General features: G+C 40.5%; 1 protein-coding gene across 5 annotated transcripts in view; it reads right to left on the bottom strand.

The window, feature by feature from the left end:
- GSAP (gamma-secretase activating protein) overlaps positions 1-23,479 on the bottom strand; it is a 90,669-nt gene that overhangs the window by 52,337 nt on the left and 14,853 nt on the right. For all 5 annotated transcript variants that reach the window (XR_003611536.2, XM_028117992.2, XM_028117985.2 and 2 more), the window contains exons 2-11: positions 20,563-20,639; positions 19,417-19,473; positions 16,970-17,039; positions 16,613-16,666; positions 10,555-10,643; positions 6,782-6,851; positions 5,655-5,704; positions 2,547-2,651; positions 1,712-1,771; positions 725-768 (exon numbers count right to left, since the gene is read on the bottom strand). Coding sequence is in view for 4 of the 5 variants with exons in the window: in XM_028117992.2 (XP_027973793.2) it covers positions 725-768; positions 1,712-1,771; positions 2,547-2,651; positions 5,655-5,704; positions 6,782-6,851; positions 10,555-10,643; positions 16,613-16,666; positions 16,970-17,039; positions 19,417-19,473; positions 20,563-20,639 (676 nt within the window). In the remaining variant the exon portion in view is untranslated. The remainder of the gene's footprint in view (positions 1-724; positions 769-1,711; positions 1,772-2,546; positions 2,652-5,654; positions 5,705-6,781; positions 6,852-10,554; positions 10,644-16,612; positions 16,667-16,969; positions 17,040-19,416; positions 19,474-20,562; positions 20,640-23,479) is intronic.

Genomic DNA, 23,479 nt, shown 5'->3' on the forward strand with positions numbered 1-23,479 from the left:
TAATTGGCATGGCCCTGGCAATAAAGGAAAAAAAATAAAAACAGAAGTTGAAAGTAATAAAACTTTTTATCTAAAGTGCTGCATATACAGTTTCAAAGCAAGAACTGAGTGTTCATATGTGATGAAATAAAGCTAGTGAAACAGAACAGTTTAGGATTATCATTATTCTAATTCAAGAAGACTTTCATTTCTTCTGTGCACTAGTGGGCTTGTGTCTATTTTTCAAAAATGTTCATGTTTTTACTCTAGGTAAAATAGTCTGGGGGAAGAAAAGCTCACCTTTGTAAAGGTGTAAAAAGGAAAACAAATAGTAATGCAACAGACACAGCTGAGCCACACGTGGATTGACTGCAAACCCCTTCTCTTTGGTGGCAACAAGAGAAGGGGTTTGATGTTTGATTCTAAATGTAGCTCCGATTCATAAAACCCTTTTATTGAATCACAGGGAGAAGAGCACTTCCACGGATCAAAATAAACTGAAACACCCTATAGGAATAAATGGCTATGAAAATCAGTACGATTGACTTTACATGAAAAACCCTGTGTTCGTGCTTGATAAAGTTGTTTATATTGCCTATGGAGGACAGAAATATCAAAAGTCACACACACACAAACACAGAATATCAAATTGTCCTTATATCTGCATACCATAAATTAGGTACAAATACAATCATTCCGCCCACGAGTGTCTTTATAAATTAGCAGTAATCAATGAGTAACTTACTTAAATCCTGAGTCACTTAATGTTATATCCAAGGGTGCTTCAAACTGTCAAAAAATCATGAGAAAACAAACCAAAAAAATGACATTAATTTAGCGATGATAGTTCTGAAACCCAGAGCAAGTCTGACAATGCTGTGCTTGCCTATTGATGAAGAGCCCTTTTAACCATCATTTTCTTCAGACGTTATCCCCCAGATCCAGAGCACAGAAAGTCCATTGGGAATATTCTAGAGTTTACACACAATCACAGGCTTGGTGTGTATTTATTTCTTAAAGGGCTAATACCTGACAAACTGCCTCAGATTTGAATATCATAAATGATATGATACGCCAATCAGTAGGGGTAGACTTTTTACAAGATACAGATGACCATGCACAGAGGGAAGGACTGGATGTCTTTAGGAGAATGAGTGAGTTTAAAAAAAAAGGGGGGGGGCAGGAGGAATAAATGAAATTCTTGTAATGGTATGATATCAATCTATATTAGACACCAATACTAATCCTAGTGAAGAATAACTTTCTCTTCATCACAGGTAAAGATATTTAGGATTCCTCACTAGAAGACTAGCATTCCAAATGGCTTTGCCAGGAGTGATGCTAGATTTTTACTAATTAAACTATACACTCTCATTGATGTTTTACCCTACACTCAAATCCACCATCCTCACAAGTCTTTTGGGCTCAAATGATTTGTAACCACTTAAAGCTATCTACATAGACCATACCTATTACCTTCTGCAAATCCTCACTCATATGCTTGTGTCTTTAATGAGAGGCATTCAGTTAGCAGAAATTTCCTGTGTGCTCTTCGAATCACCTATGTTAATTGTATTTGTTATACAGTTGAAGCCTTGAGGTGACAAGAACTATGTTACTTGCTCATGCAAGTGACGAACACGAGAATGCTAAAATGCTGTTTCTGGTAACAGCTCTCTTAAGAGGAGGCCACGTGTTATAAAATTTCCTATAGCCCATTCTCCGGACTTACCATTAAGTTAAACTTCTCATCAGCAGAAAACTGGATGCATTTTAAGACACTCCTTGATTTCTAAAAGAAAAAACAGAATAAATGACAAATTACAAAAAAGAAAAAAAATCAACAAAGGGGCACCAGACTGGCTCAGGTGCTAGAGTGTGCAACTCTTGATCTTGGGGTTGTGAGTTTGAAACTCACGTTGGGTATAGAGATGACTTAAAAAAAAATAAAATCTCTAAAAAAAGATCAACAGGGGAGCCTGTGTGGCTCAGTCAGTTGAGCGTCCGACTCTCGGTTTCAGTTCAGGTCATGATCTCGGGGTCATGGGATCAAGCCCAGAGTCGGGCTCTGTGCTCAGTGCAGAGTCTGCTAGAGATTCTCTCTCTCCCTCTGCCCCTCCCTCACTGATGTGCATGCACGCACATGCTCTCTCTCTAAATAAATAAATAAAATATTTTTTAAAAAAGATTTTATTTATTTGACAGAGAGAGCAGGTGAGCACAAGCAGGGGGAGTGGCAGGCAGAGGGAGAAGCAGGCTCCATCCCAGGACCCTGGGATCATGACCTGAGCCAAAGGCAGACGGTTAACCGACTGAGCCACCCAGGTGCCCCAAATAAAATCTTTAAAAAACAATAAAAATAAAAGATCAACAAAAACATTAGTAAAAAAGAAAGAGAGAAAAGGAAGCAACCACGAGGCAAACAGTAATGAAAATATTTCATATTTTTAATAAACTTCCATTGATTGTCCCCATCAATGAAAATGCAGTGATTAATAAATTATAATAATGGTAATGTCACAATTAAGTTGTACCAGTAAAAAGCAGGCCAGTGGACTAGTTTTTACCTTCAGGTCAATGTAGTACAATCTCTGCTCTGACATATCCCATTGAGCCCAAACAAAATCCTCAGCTACTCTCTCTCTTGGGAGATGGCCAGAGTCTTTAAGTACCTAAAGAGGCAAAGAGATTTTAGAGATAAGCAACCATTTTAAAGGAGAATATTTCTGGATTTATTATTTTGCCTATTCTATCTTCATAATAAATATAAATATTTCCACAGTTTATTTTTAGCATTCCCTTACCCCTAACACATACACATGGAAAGTCTTTCCAGAAAAGATTTAAGGCATTATTTAATTACTTGCTCTTTCCAAACACTCTATAAAGAACTATATTATTCTTGTCCCTAATTAGCCAGACAGGATGGGGCTGTTGAAGGCAAGGCCACACCTACCACAAATCAACACCAGGGCCAACAGAAGATTCAAAGCTTCCCATTTTATACATAACCCACTCAGGTATCTGCAGACAAAAGGGCTTCACCACCAAAGACAGCAGCTGTGATGCCAAGGAAAAAACTCAGGCCTGGGGGTAGGGGAGCACTGCCCCCCAGATCTGCCATAACCTATTCATGTGTCTTTGGTCATGCTTCTTACCTTTATGTCTTCCACAGTGAGTATGGTGATACTGCCCATCCTTCAAGACCCAACTTAGGCATTTCCTCCTGTATGAAGCCCTCCCTCACCTCCTCTCAAGGCACGGCTCCCCACCTCTGTATTCCTATGGTACTCTGGCATACTTAACTAATGCTATAAGTCTACCCCGATGAGTATGCACTCTCCTACAACATCTTTATATTCTCAACTTTTGTTCTCAATAAGATTCTAAACTTTGGGCAACACATCTTGTTTCCATTTTTCTGAAATTTGTTAAATTAGAACAGATTTGGGGACTCTCAGATAAGGGTATATACTGACAAAAACCTGATCATCAGAGTGTGGCAACACAGATTCACATCTCAATTTTTTCCCTCTCTTGAGTTCCCTCACCTCTGTGAGCCTTGCTTGTTGTATTCTCTGTAAACATGGGGATAATTATAACACTGCCTACCTACCACAGGATGTTGTTATGAATGCATGGAACCGCACACTGCCTTAAGAAGCTATCATCTAAGCCCTTAAGAATAAGGGTAGTGGGGGTGCTTGGGGGGCTCCATAGGTATCCGACTCTTGGTTTCAGCTCAGGTCATGATCTCAGGGTCCTGGGATCAACTCCCACCCCTGCTCTGTGTTCAGTGGGGAGTCTGCTTGAGGATTTCTCTCCCTCTCCCTCTGCTCCTCCCTCGCATGTGTGTGCTCTTTCAAATAAATAAATAAATCTTAAAAAAAAAAAAAAGAAGAAGGAGGCGGAGGAGGGGGAGGGGGACAGCGATACTTCAGAGAAGGGCAGGCAAGGCTGATGGTGTGCTGAGGCTACTCTGTGTTGGCCGCTGACAGGTGCCCTCTGGCCTCACTCTGCGGTATCTCCATGACTCCCAGCCCCTCTTGTAACCAGCCAGTCCTCTGTCTATACCCATTCCTGGTCTTGTTTATTTCACTGACCCTGAAATGTTTATGTGACTCTCTCCTCTAAATTCGCATTGCTGGCTTTGGGATTCTGCCTTCATTCTTCCTCTCTAGTCCGACTCTTTTCCGACCCCTGGCCCTGTCCATACCCCGACATCTGTGCCCAGCCACCATGCCACTGGTGGCCCAGAGCTCCAGCCACACACTTTCTAGTCATTTTCCAGCCAGGCATCTTGATTTGAGGCTTTCAGTCAGAGATACATAATTAATAAATGCATTTTCCATTTCTATGTTCCTCACTTAACTTTAAAATTAAAATCTTCAGAGAATGATTATTTTGATGCCAACTATTTAAATAGTAAAGGAAATAATTGTTAATATCAGTAATATATTATGCTCTTACACCAACTGTCAAGAAAAAGGCAACCCAACAGAAAAATAGACAAGGATATAACTAAGCAATTTTCAGAAAAACAAATTCACACGGCCAGTGATATTAACAGAAATACCAACTAAAATAATAATGTTATCAACTTAACACTCATCAAGTTGGATTTTTTTTTAAAACAGCAAATGGATCTATGACTGGTATGGATAGAGGGAAAGGGTGTTCTTACACATTGCTTGTACAACTGTGAATTGTTACAAGGTTTTTTGGAAACCAAGCTAGCAAAATCTGTTGAAACATATTAAATGCTATACCCGTCAACCCAATTATCCATCCCTGAGGATTTAGCCTAAAGAAATATGTGTACCAAAAATGTAAAGCTATTTAAAAAAAAATTGAAATGATTTGTAACACAAAAAAGATGAAAAAAAAAAGTGGCAATCAAGTGAGTGTCCACCCATGGGAGAATGATTGAAATTGTGTACATCCAGACCACGGACTATTATGTACCTCTGAAAAGAATGAATTGACCGCTTCTGGTTGACTTGTAGGTAATGCCACAAAGTTGAAAGAGGAAGGAGTGAATAATAAACCCCTGGGTGTGTCAGGGGTGGGGATGGGAAATACATAGGTTCAGAGAAGTGCATGAAAGGAGACATAATAGGTTATAGACAAAGATTAGAGGTGAAAAGGCAAGGAGAAGTGGAATATAGGCAATAAAAAGAAAAGAAAAAAACTGAACTATATGAATCCCCATAGGATCCCATTTATTCTATGTACGTCTAAAAATTAGGGAAGAAAGTTCCATCTCTATTTAAAAACCTATAGGGATAGCCCTGATATATTAAGTAAAAAGCAAAAACAAAAATGGCCAATTGATAATCATATTATGATTCTATTTTGGTAAAAATGACTGAATCTGCGCATGTGCACCTTACCATGTGTACCTGAGTATGAGCAAGGTGAAGGTGTGGAAAGAGTTCCACAAGGCTGTCATGAGTTATCTCATGAGACTGAGACTGGAGAGTGAGGTCAAGATAAAGGAGATAATTAACTCCTTCATACGTATTATTTCACATGTTACAACAGCAAGCCTATAATTTGTAAGACATCAAATAAAGAAAGTGGTCTGTGTCTATAACATAACTATCCTTAACAGTCTCGAAATGTCACTCTGTGGGGGAAAAAACTCCGAAGCAAAAGAGATTTCAAATATTTACCACTCTATTTCCATCTTCTTGGATGACCTGGATATGAATTTTCTCAATATCTTTAAAAAGAGAGACAATAGAAAGACAGTTTAACCTTTACGAAAATCATGAGCACTTTTTTACACCTAACAGTGGTGAATCTTTATTTATAAAAGCAATACAGATTAATCAATTGGTTGGAAAGACAGTATTATCACACACAGCAGTTTCATGATCTAAGTGCAAAACAAAACCCACCTTTCTCCAGACTCCCTCCACAGTCTACTGCTAATCCAGCATTTACCTTGCCCTTCAATATTGACAACACATGAAGCATTTAGCCGTTCTACTCCCCTGGGTTCTCTCAAATGTTGGCCTTCCCTGCACCATCAGTCTTATTTGGAGCTAACAGGGGTTCACTGGGCAGAGTTTATCTCCAAGCACTTCTTGTATGGTCCCATTCTCTCAGTAAGCAATCTAGATTTGGCCATACTTAACCTTCTGCCAGTTCTAGTTGCCAAAATGTGAGACAGATAACTGGTCATGAGCATAGACACTGAACACAAACCTAACCCTTTCAGGCCTGTCCTTCCCATTATAAATCAGCAAAGCAGTCCCATTTTGTAACATGAAAGACGGCTTCCTAGATAAGATCTGCCAATGGATTCTGAGCTTTCTCTGCCACCCTTCCCACCCGAAAGTGTAAACTTCATTAAGGGATGCCTCATTCTGATTTGTCTGTACCTGAATTTCACCAAGTATGTGTCTTCAAATTCTACCATCAAGTTCTTCTGGCTTCTAATACCTTTCCCTGTTTTGATCTGAGGTGACAGACACCTTAAAGAAGGATGAACTGAAGAAGGCAAAAATGACCTCCACAACTGTCCTACACTCTATTGTGTGACAAAAGTGGAAATCCATGTATGTAGGAGCCCATCATTCCCAGGATGGGGACACAGAGCAGGGCCTAAGGGAACAAGTCGGGGCAGAATGAAAAGCCCTTCCACGGGAGTGCTAGACCTTAAATGGACATCAAAGGTCAGTTGGACCTTTAGCACTGGTGAGTGGACATCTAGAAGATTCAGTCAAGTCCCATACTTCACTAAGAGATGTACCCTTTATGAAGTTCATATATACCACCTAAAAGATACACTTACATTTCTCTTCTGAAATCAGTAACAGATGGTTCTCTGCAAGAGGGTGACTTTCCTCATGGGGGTAGAGAAACTGTAAAAAGGAAATTAATCAAAATCATAAGCAACTACCTTGCTTACACAAGTATTGCAAAAGTTTCTGATCACTGTACTACCACATACCACAGAAGATACCGGGAACCATAGAATAGTTTAGGCAAATCACCTATACACACATTACAGACAGAAGCAAAGAGGAAAAAGAAACACTTTCAGGGGTTCAGTTTCCCAGGGGGAAATTGATGGCAGGTCCAACATAATTCATTTCCACAGTAAGGCTAAAGTAGAAGCTATTTCTAGAGATGGTGCTTTCTATTTTAGAATATGTGATTCTGAAGCCAATCAGAAACAATATAAACAACAGCTGTATAAAAGTTCTTTTCCACATGCACCAAAAAAGTGATCAATACACCTGTTGTGCAACTAAACCTCGTATTTAATTTGACAACCAAGTAAACATATGCTCTACTACAGCTTCCAAAGTCCCACATCGAAGAGACAAAGCATAACGTAACGCGGGACTTTCCAAGAAAGAACAGTGAGTCACAGTGTGGCATGCGGTGGGGGATTTATAAGCCTCAAATAATAGTACGACTGCCACCGGGAAGAAAAGGCTTGATCCACCCCACTCCTCCTTCTCTGCGCTCTCCCATATGTGTCAGCCCACAGGACAAAGCAGCCAGCCAGAAACACAGGCCTGATGCTATGAGCTGTGATAATGAGGGAAAAGGGGCCATGGGATGACTCCAGTGACTTAATTCTTTCATCATCAAAAGGGTAACTATAATTCAGCAGTTTCATTTTGTAACGTGAAAGACAGCTTACTAGATAGGATCCACCAGTGAATTTTGGTTTTTCCCTCCAAACTTCAAAGCATGACAAAAGAACATAACCCTTTTATGTCCCTACTTTATAGTCAGCAGCCTCTCTAAAGAGTAGGAAAAATTTTGACAAAATATATTACCTGGTGTCCTAACTTTTCATACTGACAAAATGGAAATAGAACTGGTAAATTTTTCAAAAATTGTCTGTTGTCAAGCTTCCTTTTTAGAATCAAAAAATAAAACATTAACTATACACCATCTGTTCACAGCAAAAACTTCAAAATTATAAAATAGGTAACAATGCAGAATTCGGTTATGAAAATAATGTAGAACTTATTCTGTCCTGATTTGTGAAACTGTGTACATCAAACAGGAAACTGTGTGTACTGGGGTCAAGGAGAAGCAAAGCTGAGTGACACCATATGGATAATGGAAGAGCAAATGCTCAGTGCCTCATAATAAGAAGAAATTCCTACAAAAGACGATTCAAGCTCCCTTGGGACTCCAGAGGTACCAAAGCATGCTTGCTTAGGACTGTGACCTGGAGGAAGGTGCTGACATTCTAAACCTTTGCCTGGTCTCTGTGTGGCAATGAGTAAGAACATGATTTTAAAAGTTCCATTTAGGTAGTGGTGGTTTTCCTTTCTATGATGAGGCAGCCCTTGAGCAGAGCCTGGAAGTAAGATTATAGAAAGAGAGGCTTCAGACACAGCTCTACAAAAGCAAAAAATATGCAAGGTTTTGTTTTGTTTTGATTTGGCAGCATCAGCAGAAATCTATATAGATTACATCATAGTAGGGGAATATTTATCTTCACAAATATGGAGGTAGACTCTGATGATTAATATTCATAGTTGGAAGATATGCACTATAGGTGGATATCTGGAACTATTCGGAAGATGCAGGTCATGCTGGTAGGCAATTCTCGAAAGGGACCAGATTGGGATCCAAACCCCACCCACTACTGTCCTGCTGAAGTTCCTCTGTGAAGGCGGTCGAGGCTGCATATACAGACTTGGGGAAACGTACTACTGGAGATCGCCATGAATGTTTTGGTAAGAAAAGGGAGACAGATTGCAGGGCAAGACCAAACTCAGTGGACAGTGAATGGCACTTCTGCAAAAGGGAAAGGGTGGGGGAAAGGGAGGTGGGGCTTTGCCCTGGAAGGAGGTTTGTGAAATTTTTCTCTCCCCAGAGGGAAAGGCATGAGGAGCAGGGAGCAGGGCTAGGAACAGAAATGTGCCCACAAGACAAGGACAGGTTTTACTTCACGTGGGCGGGGACTTCCCTTTGGCCTATGGAAACAGTCATGCATCCTGTACTATTAAATCTTTTAAAAATGATATAAAATTTGCATAACAGAAAAATCACCTTTTTAACTGTTTTAAAATACACAATTCAGTAATTGTTAATACACTCGCTATGCTGTGCAACCCTGTATTTATAAAAACTCTTGCCCTTCCTGTGCTCTAATTCCCTTTAGCTGCCCCAATCCTTCAATAACTTCTCCATTGCCGGACACAGCCCTGGATGGAGATGCTAAGGAAGCCAAAAGAACAGGCCAGAAAAGGGAAGTATGGTCTGTCCCAAAGTCACCCCAGTACTGATGACAGTGTAAACACAGCAGCTTCCCGGGGGAGGGGGAATGCGGCCTAGGAGCTCCGCGTGCCAGGGAGGAGAAGCAGATAGTTCAGGTTACACAAGGAAGTCATGCTCCAGCACTGCACAGTCTACAGATGGCCACAAACACCACGCCCGGAATACTGAATGGAAATGCAAGGATCTGTATCAACCAGTTAGTACATAACTTTGTTTCATGTGTGTTCCTATTTAAAGACATCTTGGGGTACCTGGGTGGCTCAGTCGTTAAGCGTCTGCCTTCGGCTCAGGTCATGAGCCCAGGGTCCTGGGATCGAGTCCCACGTCAGGTTCCCTGTTCAACGGGAAGCCTGCTTCTCCCTCCCCCAGCCCCCCTGCTTGTGTTCCCTCTCTCGCTGTGTCCCTCTCTGTCAAATAAATAAATAAAATCTTTAAACAAACAAACAAAAGACATCTTATTTAATATACACTGTCGATCCCTTAGCATTGAACTCATGGTCAACAGCACCATAATCTCATGCCTGAATGCAGTTTATCTAACCCACGTATTTTCTTTATAAACCACAGCACAGCCTTCTTGTGCTCAGGGACCCTAGACGGCACTTGAGCGCTCTGCGTGGGGAACGTTTGAAATAGTGAAATCACCAAAGAAAAGCCCCCAAATGTGAAAATCATGGCACTAAAGAGATCGTGAAAATGACATCCGTTCACAGTGTGAGAGGTGAACCAAGAAGGCAGTGTCACCTTGCTCAGCCTCAGTTGGGTGACAAATTTTTCACCACTGCGCCCATGTCTGCAGATGACTATAAAAGCACTGTTGAGTATTGACTTTGGTGTTACAAATAGATTTTGGTGAGGAGTACAATTCACAAGTTCAGAGTGTACAAGTAATGAAGATGGACTATATCTGGTCCACCCACACCGTACACACGGTGCCTCTGTATCCTTTCATGGAGTTGATAAAGTCAGGGATTAAGCCATTTATTTCTACTTACTCTGTCAACTATAGGAGTACATTAAATAAACCATTTTTTAAACTTACCTTAAATGTGTGTTGAGAGTCAGTATTTTATCACGTAAAAACATTACATGACTATCAGACAAACGATGATATAACAGAGACAGAGGAGCTAGGTTGAGTTTTGATTTCCATGTTTGCAAAGGCTGAGTGGATAATTCCAGCCATACCCATCTACCAGACTGCTTTGAGGATTAAATGTGATAATGGCTGTGAAAACACTTTGTAAGCACCATTGCCTCCAGGTTTCACGCCTTTTGATTAGTGAGATGAATGATAATGTGCTCAGTGCTTACCTGCACCCAAATATAGCTATCCACGGCTTTTAGAACCTTCACATTGTTAACAGGGTGGATTTCAACCAACAAAGTTAAACACTTTGATCCTACAAAGGAAAGGAGGCTTTTAGTAACAAAGATCAGAATGTCTTTTGTTATCTTCTCCCCCTAAGTTTGAATTTTGAAAATGTAAATACGTTACCTATTGTATTAGGTCTTCCAACAGGAAAAGTAATTTTTATTTTATTTTATTTATTTATTTATTTGATGGAGAGAGACACATCAAGAGAGGGAACACAAGCTGGGGGAGTGGGAGAGGGAGAAGCAGGCTTCCCGCCAAGCAGGGAGCCCGATGTGGGGCTCGATCCCAGGATCCTGAGATCATGACCTGAGCTGAAGGCAGACGCTTAATGACTGATCCACCCAGGTGCCCCAGGAAAAGTAATTTTCTTAAAATTTACTTTGACAGTTCTTAAAACCCACAACAGACGAAGAAAACCTCATGAAGGAGAAATCAATATACATTGAGTCAGGACCAAGTGCCTGCCCATTCCTCAGCCACTTAGCACAGCCTCACAGTCCCTCCGGGCTTCTAAGGCTAAGCAAACACAACCCAATTCACAATCACTCCCAATTCTGCAGCACAAGGACCAATATCATCGGTGGGTGAAAATATAAAGATATTTCTGGTACATCACCATGACAGCACCTCTGAGGAGGACAGAGGCCTGGCTTCCTTCTGCGATGGTGGTGGAGAGGCGTTGATTAAGACCCACTTAGTTCCTCAGTGTCACATTACAGCGAATGTCATAAAAGACAGCGGTGAAGAGGAAGTCCTTGGATACAGGCTAGCACGGGGTCACCACAGATATCCAGATTTAGACCAAGAGCTCCCCTACCCCAAGATGAAACCTCACATTCAGAGTTGCCTTAGAGTTCTTACGAAGACTAATACTCTCAGGTGCTTTCTCAATGACTTTATTTTGAATAATAATGTACAATTTCAAGGTTGCATAGCAGCCTGGAATTGAGTCAGTGCCAATTTTCACTATCTAAGAAACTAACCTGACAGCAAATAAAGGCAAATGATGTGGTCTTACAATCGCAAGCATTGGAAATCTCTGTAAACGTGCATTTTAAAGATTACTGAAAAAGCAAGACAGTGAGTTACGATGTGGGATCCCAAATATACAAGGACAGAACAAATGAAAATCAAATATTGTTTGGTCAAGGGTACTTGGAACTTAGGATAAAGATCAAAGTGACAGGATCACATGCCAATTCAAAAGGGCTATACTTCTAATAACTGGGGCAGAGGTAAAGGTGAGGAGCTTTGGGAATCTGCTTGATAACCAAAAACAAAACAAAACAAAAAGTCTCTAAGAATAAGAAAGACATCGGTGTCAGAGTGCCTGGGTGACTCGGTGGGCTGAGCATCCGACTCTTGATCTCAGGTCAGGTCATGGTCTCAGGGTCGTGAGACTGGGCCCCGCATCGGGCTCCATGCTCAGTGGGGAGTCTGCCCGAGATTCTTTCTCCCTCCCTCTCCCTCCTCTCCCCACTCACACATGCTTGTTCTCTCTCTCTCTCTAATAAATAAATAAAATCTTAAAAAAAAAAAAGACATTGGTGTCAAAGATACTTGAGAAGAAAAACAGAAATACTTCGTGAAATGTGAGAATGAGAAAAAAAGGATTTTCCTTTTATATTATTTTACATTAAGTGTATAAATAAATTAATAATTACAGTTACTATATTAAGTAGTACAAGCTGACGTTTGACTATTTGATGTCTTGACCTAAAAGTTTATACATCCCAAGTTGGGGAAAAAAAAAACAACTTTTTATGAGACAGGCAGGGGAATCTTCTCCTTAAAGGAGTAAAGAATCACCTTATAGTTAGACTTTGATATTTGATAACCAGCTATCAGTTAAATTCACTTGACTTTAAAATGGGAGGATTTTCAGGCGCCTGGGTGGCTCAGTCGTTGGGCGTCTGCCTTCAGCTCAGGTCATGGTCTCGGGGTCCTGGGATCGAGCCCCGCATCGGGCTCCCTGCTCAGCGGGAAGCCTGCTTCTCCCTCTCCCACTTCCCTTCTCTGTCAAATAAATAAAATTTAAAAAAATAAATAAAATGGGAGGATTTTCAAGGACTGAAACCATTTTCCTACACTAATTTTTCCCTTTTTTGGGACAGCCCAGGCACCTAACTAATATAATAAGCATAATGATAAGAGTAATCGTGTAAACAGGAATTTCTCTCAGTAACATACCATGTGCTTTCATGGTGTAATACGATGAACTCTGGATTAGGATTCTAGAGACATCGGTTCTAGTTTACACTCTGCTGCTAACCTAATAGACACTTTTCAGAAAGAACAAAGCATTCCTAGGCTTGAGTGACTTGTTATTAAAAAAACAAAAACTAGAGAATCAGATCACTCCTACAATCACTTTCAGTCATGAAATCCCGTTGATTCCATGAAGTGCTTAAAGTTGTCTTAAGAAGTTCAAGCATTCAGGGGTGCCTGGGTGGCTCAGTCCATTAAGCGTCTGCCTTCGGCTCAGGTTATGGTCTCAGGGTCCTGGGATCGAGCCCTGCATCGGGCTCCCTGCTTGGTGGAGAGCCTGCCTCTCCCTCTCCCTCTGCCTGCTGCTCCCCCTGCTTGTGCTCTCTCTCTCTCTCTGTCAAGTTAATAGATAAAGTCTTAAAAAAAAAAAAAAAAAAAGAAGTTTGAGAATCCAGATGTCAGTGGAGCCTGGAAGGGCATCACCGCAGGGTACGCCATGTCCTGTGGATATCACAGAAAGCAGAGACAGCAGGAGCAAAAGTGACAACGTGGACGGATCTTGAGGGCATTGCACTAAGTGAAATCAGAGAAAGAAAAATACTGTATCATCATCTCTCTTATGGATAGATTCCTGGAAAGAGAAATAAAAACCCCATGCTCATAGATACAGAGAACAAATTGGCAGTTACAAGAGGTGGGGGGGGGGGTGGTGAAGAGTGGGAGAAACAAGTGACTGGATTTTTGTTTTTTGGAGTTTTTTTAGTTTATATAAATTGAACAAAAAAAATTTTTTTTTAAAAGCATAAGGACAGGCATGGCATGGGGAAAGTACAGTCTACAAAAGAATCTAGTCTGATGCAGGTGAAGACACATGTTGTGAATGATGACAAAGTTGGAAGAGTAGCAGGGTCTGGTTCTGAAGCAGCTCTTGTTACTGGAGATCTTGAACCAAACCACAGCTCCATGGAGCCTCTGCAGCACTTAACTACAATGGTGCAGGGGGCCTCGGGAGTCTCAGCGGCCAACACATGTGGCCATCCCCATAGCTGCCCAGGGGGAGGCGCTGTGCTTGAGGCAACTGCAACTCCACAGGGGAGGGTGAAGGGGACAGTTGGGTCATTTTCTTCTTCCCTTTTTCTTTTCTTTTCTTTTTTTTTTTTAAGTAAGCTCTATGCCCAACATGGGGCTTGAACTCACAACCCTGAGATCAGAAGCTCCATGTTCTACTGAGTGAGCCAGCCAGACAACTTCTCTTCTACTATACCCTAAACAAAACATTAATCTGCCATGGCCACAGCCAAGAAGAAAAGCACTATGGATAAAAACTGTGTTGCAAAGTATGTGGACCAAATAACCTTATCTTGTTCATATGAAAGATGTTACAGTTTGTCTCACTTGCAATGGAAAAATCTCATTATAAAGCAACAGTGTTAAACAATACCTCCAGGCAACTACATTTTATAATTGAATGGCTTATCAGGTCATTCATGGGCAGATAAAATAAGGTTTTCCAAAATATTTGTTCAAAGGATAAAAGAGCATAATAGAGTCTAGTGTTTTCTGGTCCCATAATTTCTGAAATCTTAACTGAACAAAGGCCTTGTAGGGTCTCCATGATCTGTCTGTACTTCAGCCCCGTTTTCCTCTGGCCTCCGTTCCTACCACTCTGCCCCTTTTCCTTCGGCCTTATTGACCTCCTCACTATCCTTATCAGCGAGTCCACCAAGTACACTCTGGCCCCAAGACCTTTGTGCTGGCTGTTGTCACTGTCAGAAGTGTGCCTTCCCCACAGCCACACGCTTGTTCCCTCCCTTCTTTCAGATCTCTGTTTAAACACTCCCCTAATAGTGCTTCCTAGGATCATCCCTCCAATAAACTAATTGCACTCAAATGCTAGCCTCAGACTCCAGCTTAGGGGAAAACCCAAACTAAGACAAGAGAGCTGTGGTGTCAGGTAGTGGGGAGTGTGAAACAGGAAGAAGAATACACCAGTAAGCAGGACCTTATCAAATTCATGACTACCTTGGGACTTTGAGCAGCATGGAGGACACATCAGAATTATCCACTTCAGGGATGGAAAGGGGAGTATTTATCCTTCAGCTCTTTGGCCCCTCATTGGTCATGGCTTGTCCTAATGGGGATCATTTCCAGCCACATTTTCAGGTGGCACACATGTAGGCAGTAAATATTTCCCCAAGGGCTCTGGGCAAAAAACAAGAAGCTGGCCGAGCAGCTGAGTTAAGGCGTGGTCTGTCAAATTATGTCTGTGCAGAGCTGGTTCTTACTGTAGCTGCTGGCCTAAAAGGTGAACTGACAAGACATAAAGTATTAGGAAGCCAATATAATACACCTAACAATGTTCATTCTAATATGTTTAAAGATGTGATCCGATAATCTCACTGGAGGTGCATCAAGCTTTAAAGACTGAGTAGGCAGACCTGAATAGGATTTTTTTTAAGGTTTATTTATCCTAGAGAGAGAGAAAGTAGAGGACAGAGGCAGAGGAAGAGGGAGAGCAGCCCAAGCAGACTTCCCACTGAGTGCAGAGCCCGTCGGGAGGCTTGATCTCATGACCCCTAGATCACAACCCAAGCCAAAACCAAGAGTCAGACACTTAACTGACTGAGACACCCACGTGCCCCCTGAATAGGATTTAATTTAATAAACCTTACAATAAAGTTCATCTGAAAGTACTTTTTATCTTTTTTTAAAGATTTTATTATTTGAGACAGAGAGAGCATGAGCGGGGGGCGGCGGGGTGAGGGGGGCGGAAGGGCTTTGGGAGAGGGAGAAGCAGGCTTCCCTCGGAGCAGGGAGCCCGATGCGGGGCTGGATCCCCAGACCCTGGGATCATGACCTGAGCCGAAGGCAGACGCTTACCCTACTGAGCCACCCAGGCGCCCCTGAAAGTACATTTTATAATGTACATAATCGCCACTGTTCTGCATGACAACCAGGCATAGATGGTAAACATCGTGTAAAGAATATAGGTTCTATTGGGTTTACCAGCAAAATAAAGAATTCCTGAGGCTAAAAGAAATCAGGGCCAAAAGGGCCTGAGTAGAATTTCTTACAAATATTTGAGCCAACATATAAAAATTAAAATTTCACACAAAGGTTCATATTTCTCTTGGTAAACTGAAAAGCTGGTCCCACTGGGCTTACTGCCCTCCTTTGAAGATGGGACCATGCCCCATCGTGCACCCACACCCACTATTAGTCTCTATTGCTCACCATGAGGGCAACTGCTACACCTCTCTTGTATAACATTTTATCCCCAGCACCAGGCAGAGTGCCTGATCCACTGCAGGCACTTATTTGTTGAGTTCTGGACATATGGATGATATGGAATGTTAAAAAGAAGGAGGGAGCCTCACATAGATAGTAAACTATAAAGTGGGCCCTGGCAAATGAGAAATTTTATTTAGAATTGGTGGACTATTCACAGTTCACACAATGTAAGAAAAAAAAGATATTCTTGGAAGGAATCTCAACCCCTTCCCAGCGTTTTTTACACCAGCTTCTGGTCATAGGGTTCTAGGATGTCCTCGGTGTTTGTTTGTCTGCAGGTGCTAAAGGGCTTTTTAATACTTCTACTATTCACTGTCACATTATATTCTGTACTTTCTTGTTTACTTGAAAAAAATAATTTACAAAACGTTTTCATGCTTGACAGGACCTTTGCCTTTTCATTCTGAGATAATTTGTAAAGATGCTTGAAATTTGACTTAGTAGTGAATAAATCTTCATCTGTCAATAAGCACTAAAAAAAATATAATGTCATACCTGGTTGAAGCTCATTCTTTCTTCCTTCCTTAGTAAAATGAACTAAACTTGCAGCTAGTGGAAAAAGAAAAAAAATAATCCATTAGCAAATGATCCATGCAGTGGCTGGTTAAAGTTTACCACTTTATACCTGAAATAAGTGAGGGCTCAAAGGATCTGTCAGTGGATGATTAAGGTAACTCAGAAAGCATTCTTTTTTTGTAAGTAGACTCCACAGAATTTTTTTTCAAAATTAATCTCCCAAGAGCATCTTTTCCCAGAAAATCATTGTTGTAGAATAGTCAAATATTGCAAAAGTCCAAACTCAACAAATGTAGTTTAGTTCTTGACATGTAGCAATAAAAGAGTTCAACTTACCAAGCAAAGTTCTCTCACTGTTGACAGAGCAACTGACAACGTGCAAGTCTTTCTCAAATGTATAGAGATGCTATTAAAACAAAATTATTTTTTAATTTGGAGTTTTGTGTTAAAAAACAATTTTAGAATTCAAATTCCCAGTTATCATGGTGGTATCATGGTGGTCAGACATTTTATTAAAGAACCATCAATTAACCAGTTTATCCATACCGAGAAGTTCCAGATTATTTTTTAAGAAAAAAGTCTGCAATTGTAGGCCATAGTTGGCACTGAAGCTTAATCATGAGGCAACCTGGCTTAGTGGTTAAGAGCCTAGACCTTGGAGGCAGCTAGATGTAGAATTAAATTCTGGTTGTGCCACTTGCTGGCTGTGTGACTTTGGAGAACTTCTTCTTCTTCTTCTTTTTAAGATTTTATTTATTTATTTGAGAGAGGGCAAGAGAGCACAAGCAGGCAGAGGGGCAGAGGGAGAAAGAGACTCCCCGCTGAGCAGGGAGCGCGATGTGGGGCTCAATCTCAAGACCCCAGGATCATGACCTGAGCTGAAGGCAGACGCTTAACCAACTGAGACACCCAAGTGCCCCTGGACAAGTTATTCAATCTTTCTATTCTCCTATCAGTAAAATAAAAATCATAATACCCATTACATGAAATCCTTAGAAGGATCAACTGAGATGATCCATACAAAGCACTTATTACACTGTCTGCCACCCATAATAAGCACTCAGATGTCAGCTATTATAATTATTGAGAGAAGTAAAGTTTTAATCAAGTTACCTAACTATGATATCATTAATTATGTCTAACAGACTATCACAAGTGCGTCTCCTGTAAGGCTCTCATATTCAGAGCCTTGGCAGAGTAATTTTGTTTTTACTTACTCTTTTAAAAATTTTCTTGCTGTTTGAAATGTTGCAAGATTCCATTTCCTTATTAAATATCAAAGAAAATGAAAATGGTCATGAAGAAGGAGGATATGATATGCAAATTGAGGAAATGAAGACAATCTCAGTTATATTAGGCAAACTCTTACAATACCCTCAGAAGGTAAGAAAAGATCAAGAGTCTTAGACCTCAGTAGAGAACAGGCGAAGAGAAACAACATGTAGCAGGAGTATTAGGAAGGTAATTAGTCCTTGCACATTTAAACAAGCACTGAGAGGGTGCCTGGGTGGCTCAGTTGGTTAAGCGACTGCCTTCGGCTCAGGTCATGATCCTGGAGTCCCGGGATCGAGTCCCGCATCGGGATCCCTGCTCAGCAGGGAGTCTGCTTCTCCCTCTGACCCTCTCCCCTCTCATGCTCTCTCTCTATCTCATTCTCTCTCTCAAATAAATAAAATCTTAAAAAAAAGAAACCTTTAAAAAATTATAAAAAAAAAAAAAGCACTGAGAACACACTAGAATCCTATGGCCAGAAGTTGATGAAAAATGTTGAGAAGTCACGAAATGCTTGATTAGAAAAAGTGAACTTTGAGTGAATAAGGAGGCTCTAAATTCCCGTGAAACATTTTGGTTTCCTTTGTCTCTTGCTCTGAGGGATTCTGATATACAAGTAAGAAGAATCATGGATGTATACACTTAACTTTTAGTATTTTACCCTTTTAATTATAAGATGACACGTGAATAGTCTCAGTGTTTAAAACATGCCAACACCACCAAATAAAAAGTCAGAGCTCTCCGCTACACTCACCCCGTATGAACTCCTTTCCAAAAGGAAACATTTTGTAATTGACTCTGTAACCTTCCAGATCTTTTTAAAATGAGTTTTTAACATATATTTATGTTTTCTTGAAAGTTTTTTAAAACATAAATGAAATGTATTATTCTGGCAACTTGCTTTTTTTCACATAACAGTATGTTTTGGAGAACCTTCTGTGCCAGTGTACATTTAGACTTCTTAGCCCCTTAATATTTGTAAGTTGTTTTTACATAGGCACAAAATGACTCCCTCACCTTTGCACCAAGAGTCAGATAAGACTTGTCACATCAACCAATGTTCTATGTGGGTGGTGTGGGGATAAATTAAGAAAAGGAAGCTGGGTTCTATACCTGGATCTTTGAGAAGCAAGAGAAGTGAAGGTTAAGGAGAAATGGAACTTGGAGTCGAGGTCATTATGAGATCCTAAACTTCTGGGAGCATGCAAATCTCAGGAAGGTATTGGACTTCCTACATTCCTACAGAATACTGGATAAATGATTTGAGCCAATTTTGCTTAAATCTCAAAGGACTAAGAAACTTCAGGTGATTCTTTGGTCCAGGAGTCCTTGCACTTTATTTACTTATTTATTTTTAAAGATGGTAAAAGAAAGAAGGGAGCCAAAGAAAATAAAAACTAAATTTTTAGAAAATGAAATGAGAATCTGTATCTAGAAAAAGGAGGCAGAAAGAAGAAAAAAACTCTAAAAGCAATACTAATGAGTAATCTATGATTTATTGTGATTTTTACCTCATTTTGTCTGGTTCGGCAGTCATATAATCCAAAGAAGACATTTCCCTTATCATCCTTAAAAAAATTAACCAGATATTTATTATATATCATTGTTTAGGAAGTTAGGATGTTATTAGCCTTAAACCTGCAATAATTCAATCAATATTAGCAATAAGCACTCTAAAGGTAGCATGTCAGAAAGGGACCAAACCTGTTTCAGCTAGTAATATGGGCTCAAAGAGTGAAATGGATTAAGAGTGTACAGCTCAGTGAGTCTGGGGGACCCCATCTAGTAGGTAGTAGAGTATAACAAAGGAGCAAATCTTTTTGTACTTCCATTTATTTCTTCAAGACAATATATATGATAGAGATTGGAAGTGGCTAAAACAAGTCCATGATATTCCTGTAAATAAAACTTCTTGAATCACACAATTCTTTAAATGCAGCACACTTGTAGAATATAACTTAAAACAACTTTTTAAAAAGACTTTATTTATGTAAGTAACCTCTACACCCAACATGGAGCTCAAACTCACAACCCCAAGATCAAGAGTTTCACACTCCACTGACTGAGCTAGTCAGGTACCCCAACTTAAAATAACATCTGAGCAAATAAATAAATAAATACAGTAATACCTCTGTGCAAAGCAAGATGGCCACTGAAATTATTCTTTCATGTTTCTCTACTATAGTAAAGTTATCAGTAAAGTTACATTTTCATTCCTTAGAACACTTAATGTTGAAAACACACATTAAACAATAATGCCTCAGAAGTCTGAGCATACTTAAGTCTAAACAGATGATGTTGAGTAATCATATTTAATATTTTCTCAAAGATAAAACCTTACATATTAATTAGATTTAAACATCTTTCACTTAGCATTTTTTCCTCTGCAAAATGGAACTGTTCATTTACTCAAAAAATTTGAGCACTGAGTCTGAGAGTCAGACACATTCCATTCCATTAAGACTGAATTTCAGTCACCTTATTTAATCTCACAAAATAAAAGTCACGTTAAAGGTTAAATGCCAACAAGTTTTATTCATTACCCCCTCAGTAAGATATAGCATAAAATTCAATTAAAAAAGAACATAAATGGTTAAAATAGTAAATTCTATGTTACACATATCTTACCACAATAAAAAAAGAGAATATAGACATACCTTATAGGTATAAATAATATTTCCATTTCTTTCAACATTTAGTATACGTAAGCTCTCATAATTATTTTCCAAAACACCTAAAATGATAAAATAATGATAGCAAGTTAATATTAAACAGGGAATTTTTTTTTTTAAGAGAGAGAGTATGGGTATGAGCAGGGGAGAGGGGCAGAGGAAGAGAGAGAGAGAGAATCTCAAGCAGGCTCCACACCCAGCATGGAGCCCAAACCAGGGCTCAATCTCATGACCCTGAGGTCATGACCTGAACCAAAATCAAGAGTCGGATGCTTAACTGAGTCACTCAGGTGCCCCAACAGGGACTGCTAAAAAACATATCTAATAAATATTAGTGAAAAGCCAAGTAAAAAAGAACACACACTGATGATTCCATTATATAGAGTTTTAAAATAGGCAAACTAATCTATTGTATAAGAGGTCAGAATAGTAGTGACCCTTAGAGTAGAGGCAAGGACTAGTGATTGGGCGGTATCTCAAGGGAGCCTTCTGAGGTACCGGTAATGCTGTATGTGTTGGGTATACTGATATACTCATTTGGCAATAACTCACTGAGCTGTACACTCTTAACCTATATACTTTTCTGTGTGTATGTTATGCTTCAATAAATTTTAAGTATGTATGAGTTTTTGCCTTATGTATTTTGAAGCTATGTTGTTAGAGGCATAAAAATCGAGAACTGTTGGGAAGGGAGCAAGATGGCGGAGGAGTAGGAGACCTGGATTTCATCTGGTCTCAGGAACTCAGCTGGATAGGGATCAAACCATTCTGAACACCTACAAACTCAACAGGAGATTGAAGAAAAGAATAGCAACAACTCTCTGAACAGAAAAGCGATCACTTTCTGGAAGGTAGGACGTGTGGAGAAGTGAATCCGAGGCGATATTCGGGAGGATAGACGGCGGGGGAGGGGGCCTCCGTTGGCCGCTTCTGGCAAGTGATGGAGCCGCGGAGCACAAAATTGGAACTTTTAGAAGTCGGCTCCGCTGAGGGACGTCACTCCAGTGGCTAAGCGGGGGGTGGAACCCTCGCTGGGACAGTGTGGTCTCAGGACCCTTGGGGTCACAGAAAGACTGGGGGTGCCTGAGTGCGGCAGAGCTCCCAGGGATCGGAGCGGGGAAGCCAGCTGCAGAGACGGAGCCAAAGCGCGGGCTCTCAGCTCAGGGTTGCCATAAACCGTGATCTGTGGCACAGTCAGGCCACTGCTCCTCCAGCAGGGACCCAACAAGTGGCAGATCTGGGGAGACTCCCTTTTCTTCTCGAGGGGCGGCGCGGGAGCGCACCGCAGGGATCTGCTGGGTTTGGAGACTCGGGAGACTCCACACCGAGTCAGGTGCCAGAGATAGAAACGCTCAGTCACAGGCCGGGCGAGCACAGAGTGCGGCTGGAGACCAGGGAGATGGGAGTGACTGACTGCTTTTCTCTGGGGGCGCACTGAGGAGCAGGGCCCTGAGTTCTCGGCTCCTCCAGGGTGGAAATTGGGAGGCCACCATTTTCACTCTCGTCCTCCAAAGCTGTACCGAAAGCTTGCAGGGAGCAAAAGCTCCTGAGAGCAAACCCAAGCAGATTACTTAGCCTGGACCGACAAGGGCGGGGCAATTCCGCCTCCGGCAAAGACATTTGGGAACCACGGCAACAGGCTCCTCCCCCAGAAGATCAGCAAGAACAGCCAGCCAAGACCAAGTTTACCGATCAATGAGAATGGCAGAACTCCAGTGCTAGGAGTGCACATAGAATTCATGGCTTTTTTACCATGATTCTTTAGTCTTTCAAAGTTAATTTTTTTAACTGCCTTTTTTATTTTTAATTTTTCTTTTTCCTTTTTTCAACCAACATCTTATCAATTCCTTTTTAAAAAAATATTTTTATTGGGCGCCTGGGTGGCTCAGATGGTTAAGCGTCTGCCTTCGGCTCAGGTCATGATCCCAGGGTCCTGGGATCGGGTCCCGCATCGGGCTCCCTGCTCCTTGGGAGCCTGCTTCTCCCTCTGCCTCTCTCTCTGTCTGTCTGTCTCTCATGAATAAATAAATCAAATCTTTAAAAAAAAATAAAAATAAAAATAAACATTTAAAAAAATATTTTTATTTTTCATTTTTAGAGTCATATCCTATCCCTTCATAGTAGTTATCCTTATTTCTGGCATATATATATAAGTTGTTCTCTCTTTAAAATTTTGAGATACAGTTTCTCCTAACAGATCAAAATACACCCTATATCACTAGTGTATGGCTTTGTTCTAGTCTCCTGCCTGACCACATTCTCTCCCCTGCTTTTTTTTTAATCCTCTTCTTTCTTTTTTCAAACAATTTCTTATCAATTCCTTTTATAAAATTTTTTATAATTTTCATCTTTACAGTAATAGTCCATCCCTTCATCATATCAACCCTTATTTTGTACATATATAAGTCTTTCTTTCTTTAAAATTTTGGGAGGCACTCTCTTCTAACAGACCAAAATACACCCAAAATCTCGTGTGTGGCACTGATCTATGCACCAGCCTGATCATATTTGATCATATTCTGTTTTTTTTTTGTTTTGTTCTGTTTTTGTTTGTTTTTATCTTTTTCTTTTTTTTTCCCCCTTCCTTTTTTCTTCCTTTCCCTTTCTTTTCCCCTGGTTTCAGGTCTTTTCTGATTTGTTTGGAGTATATTTTCTGGGGACGTTGTTACCCTGTTAGCATTTTGTTCTCTCATTCATCTATTCTCCTCTGGACAAAATGACAAGATGGAAAAAATCACCTCAAAAAAAGAACAAGAGGTAGTACCGTCTGCCAGGGACCTACTCAATATGGACATTAGTACGATGTCAGACCTAGAGTTCAGAATCATGATTTTAAAGATACTAGCTGGCTTGAAAAAAGCATGGAAGTTATTAGAGAAACCCTTTCTGGAGAAATAAAAGA

This window comes from Eumetopias jubatus, unplaced genomic scaffold (genome assembly GCF_037043125.1).
Source record: "Eumetopias jubatus isolate StellerSeaLion01/CBP00866 unplaced genomic scaffold, mEumJub1_p1.0 scaffold_14, whole genome shotgun sequence".
Taxonomy (NCBI): Eukaryota; Metazoa; Chordata; class Mammalia; order Carnivora; family Otariidae; genus Eumetopias; species Eumetopias jubatus.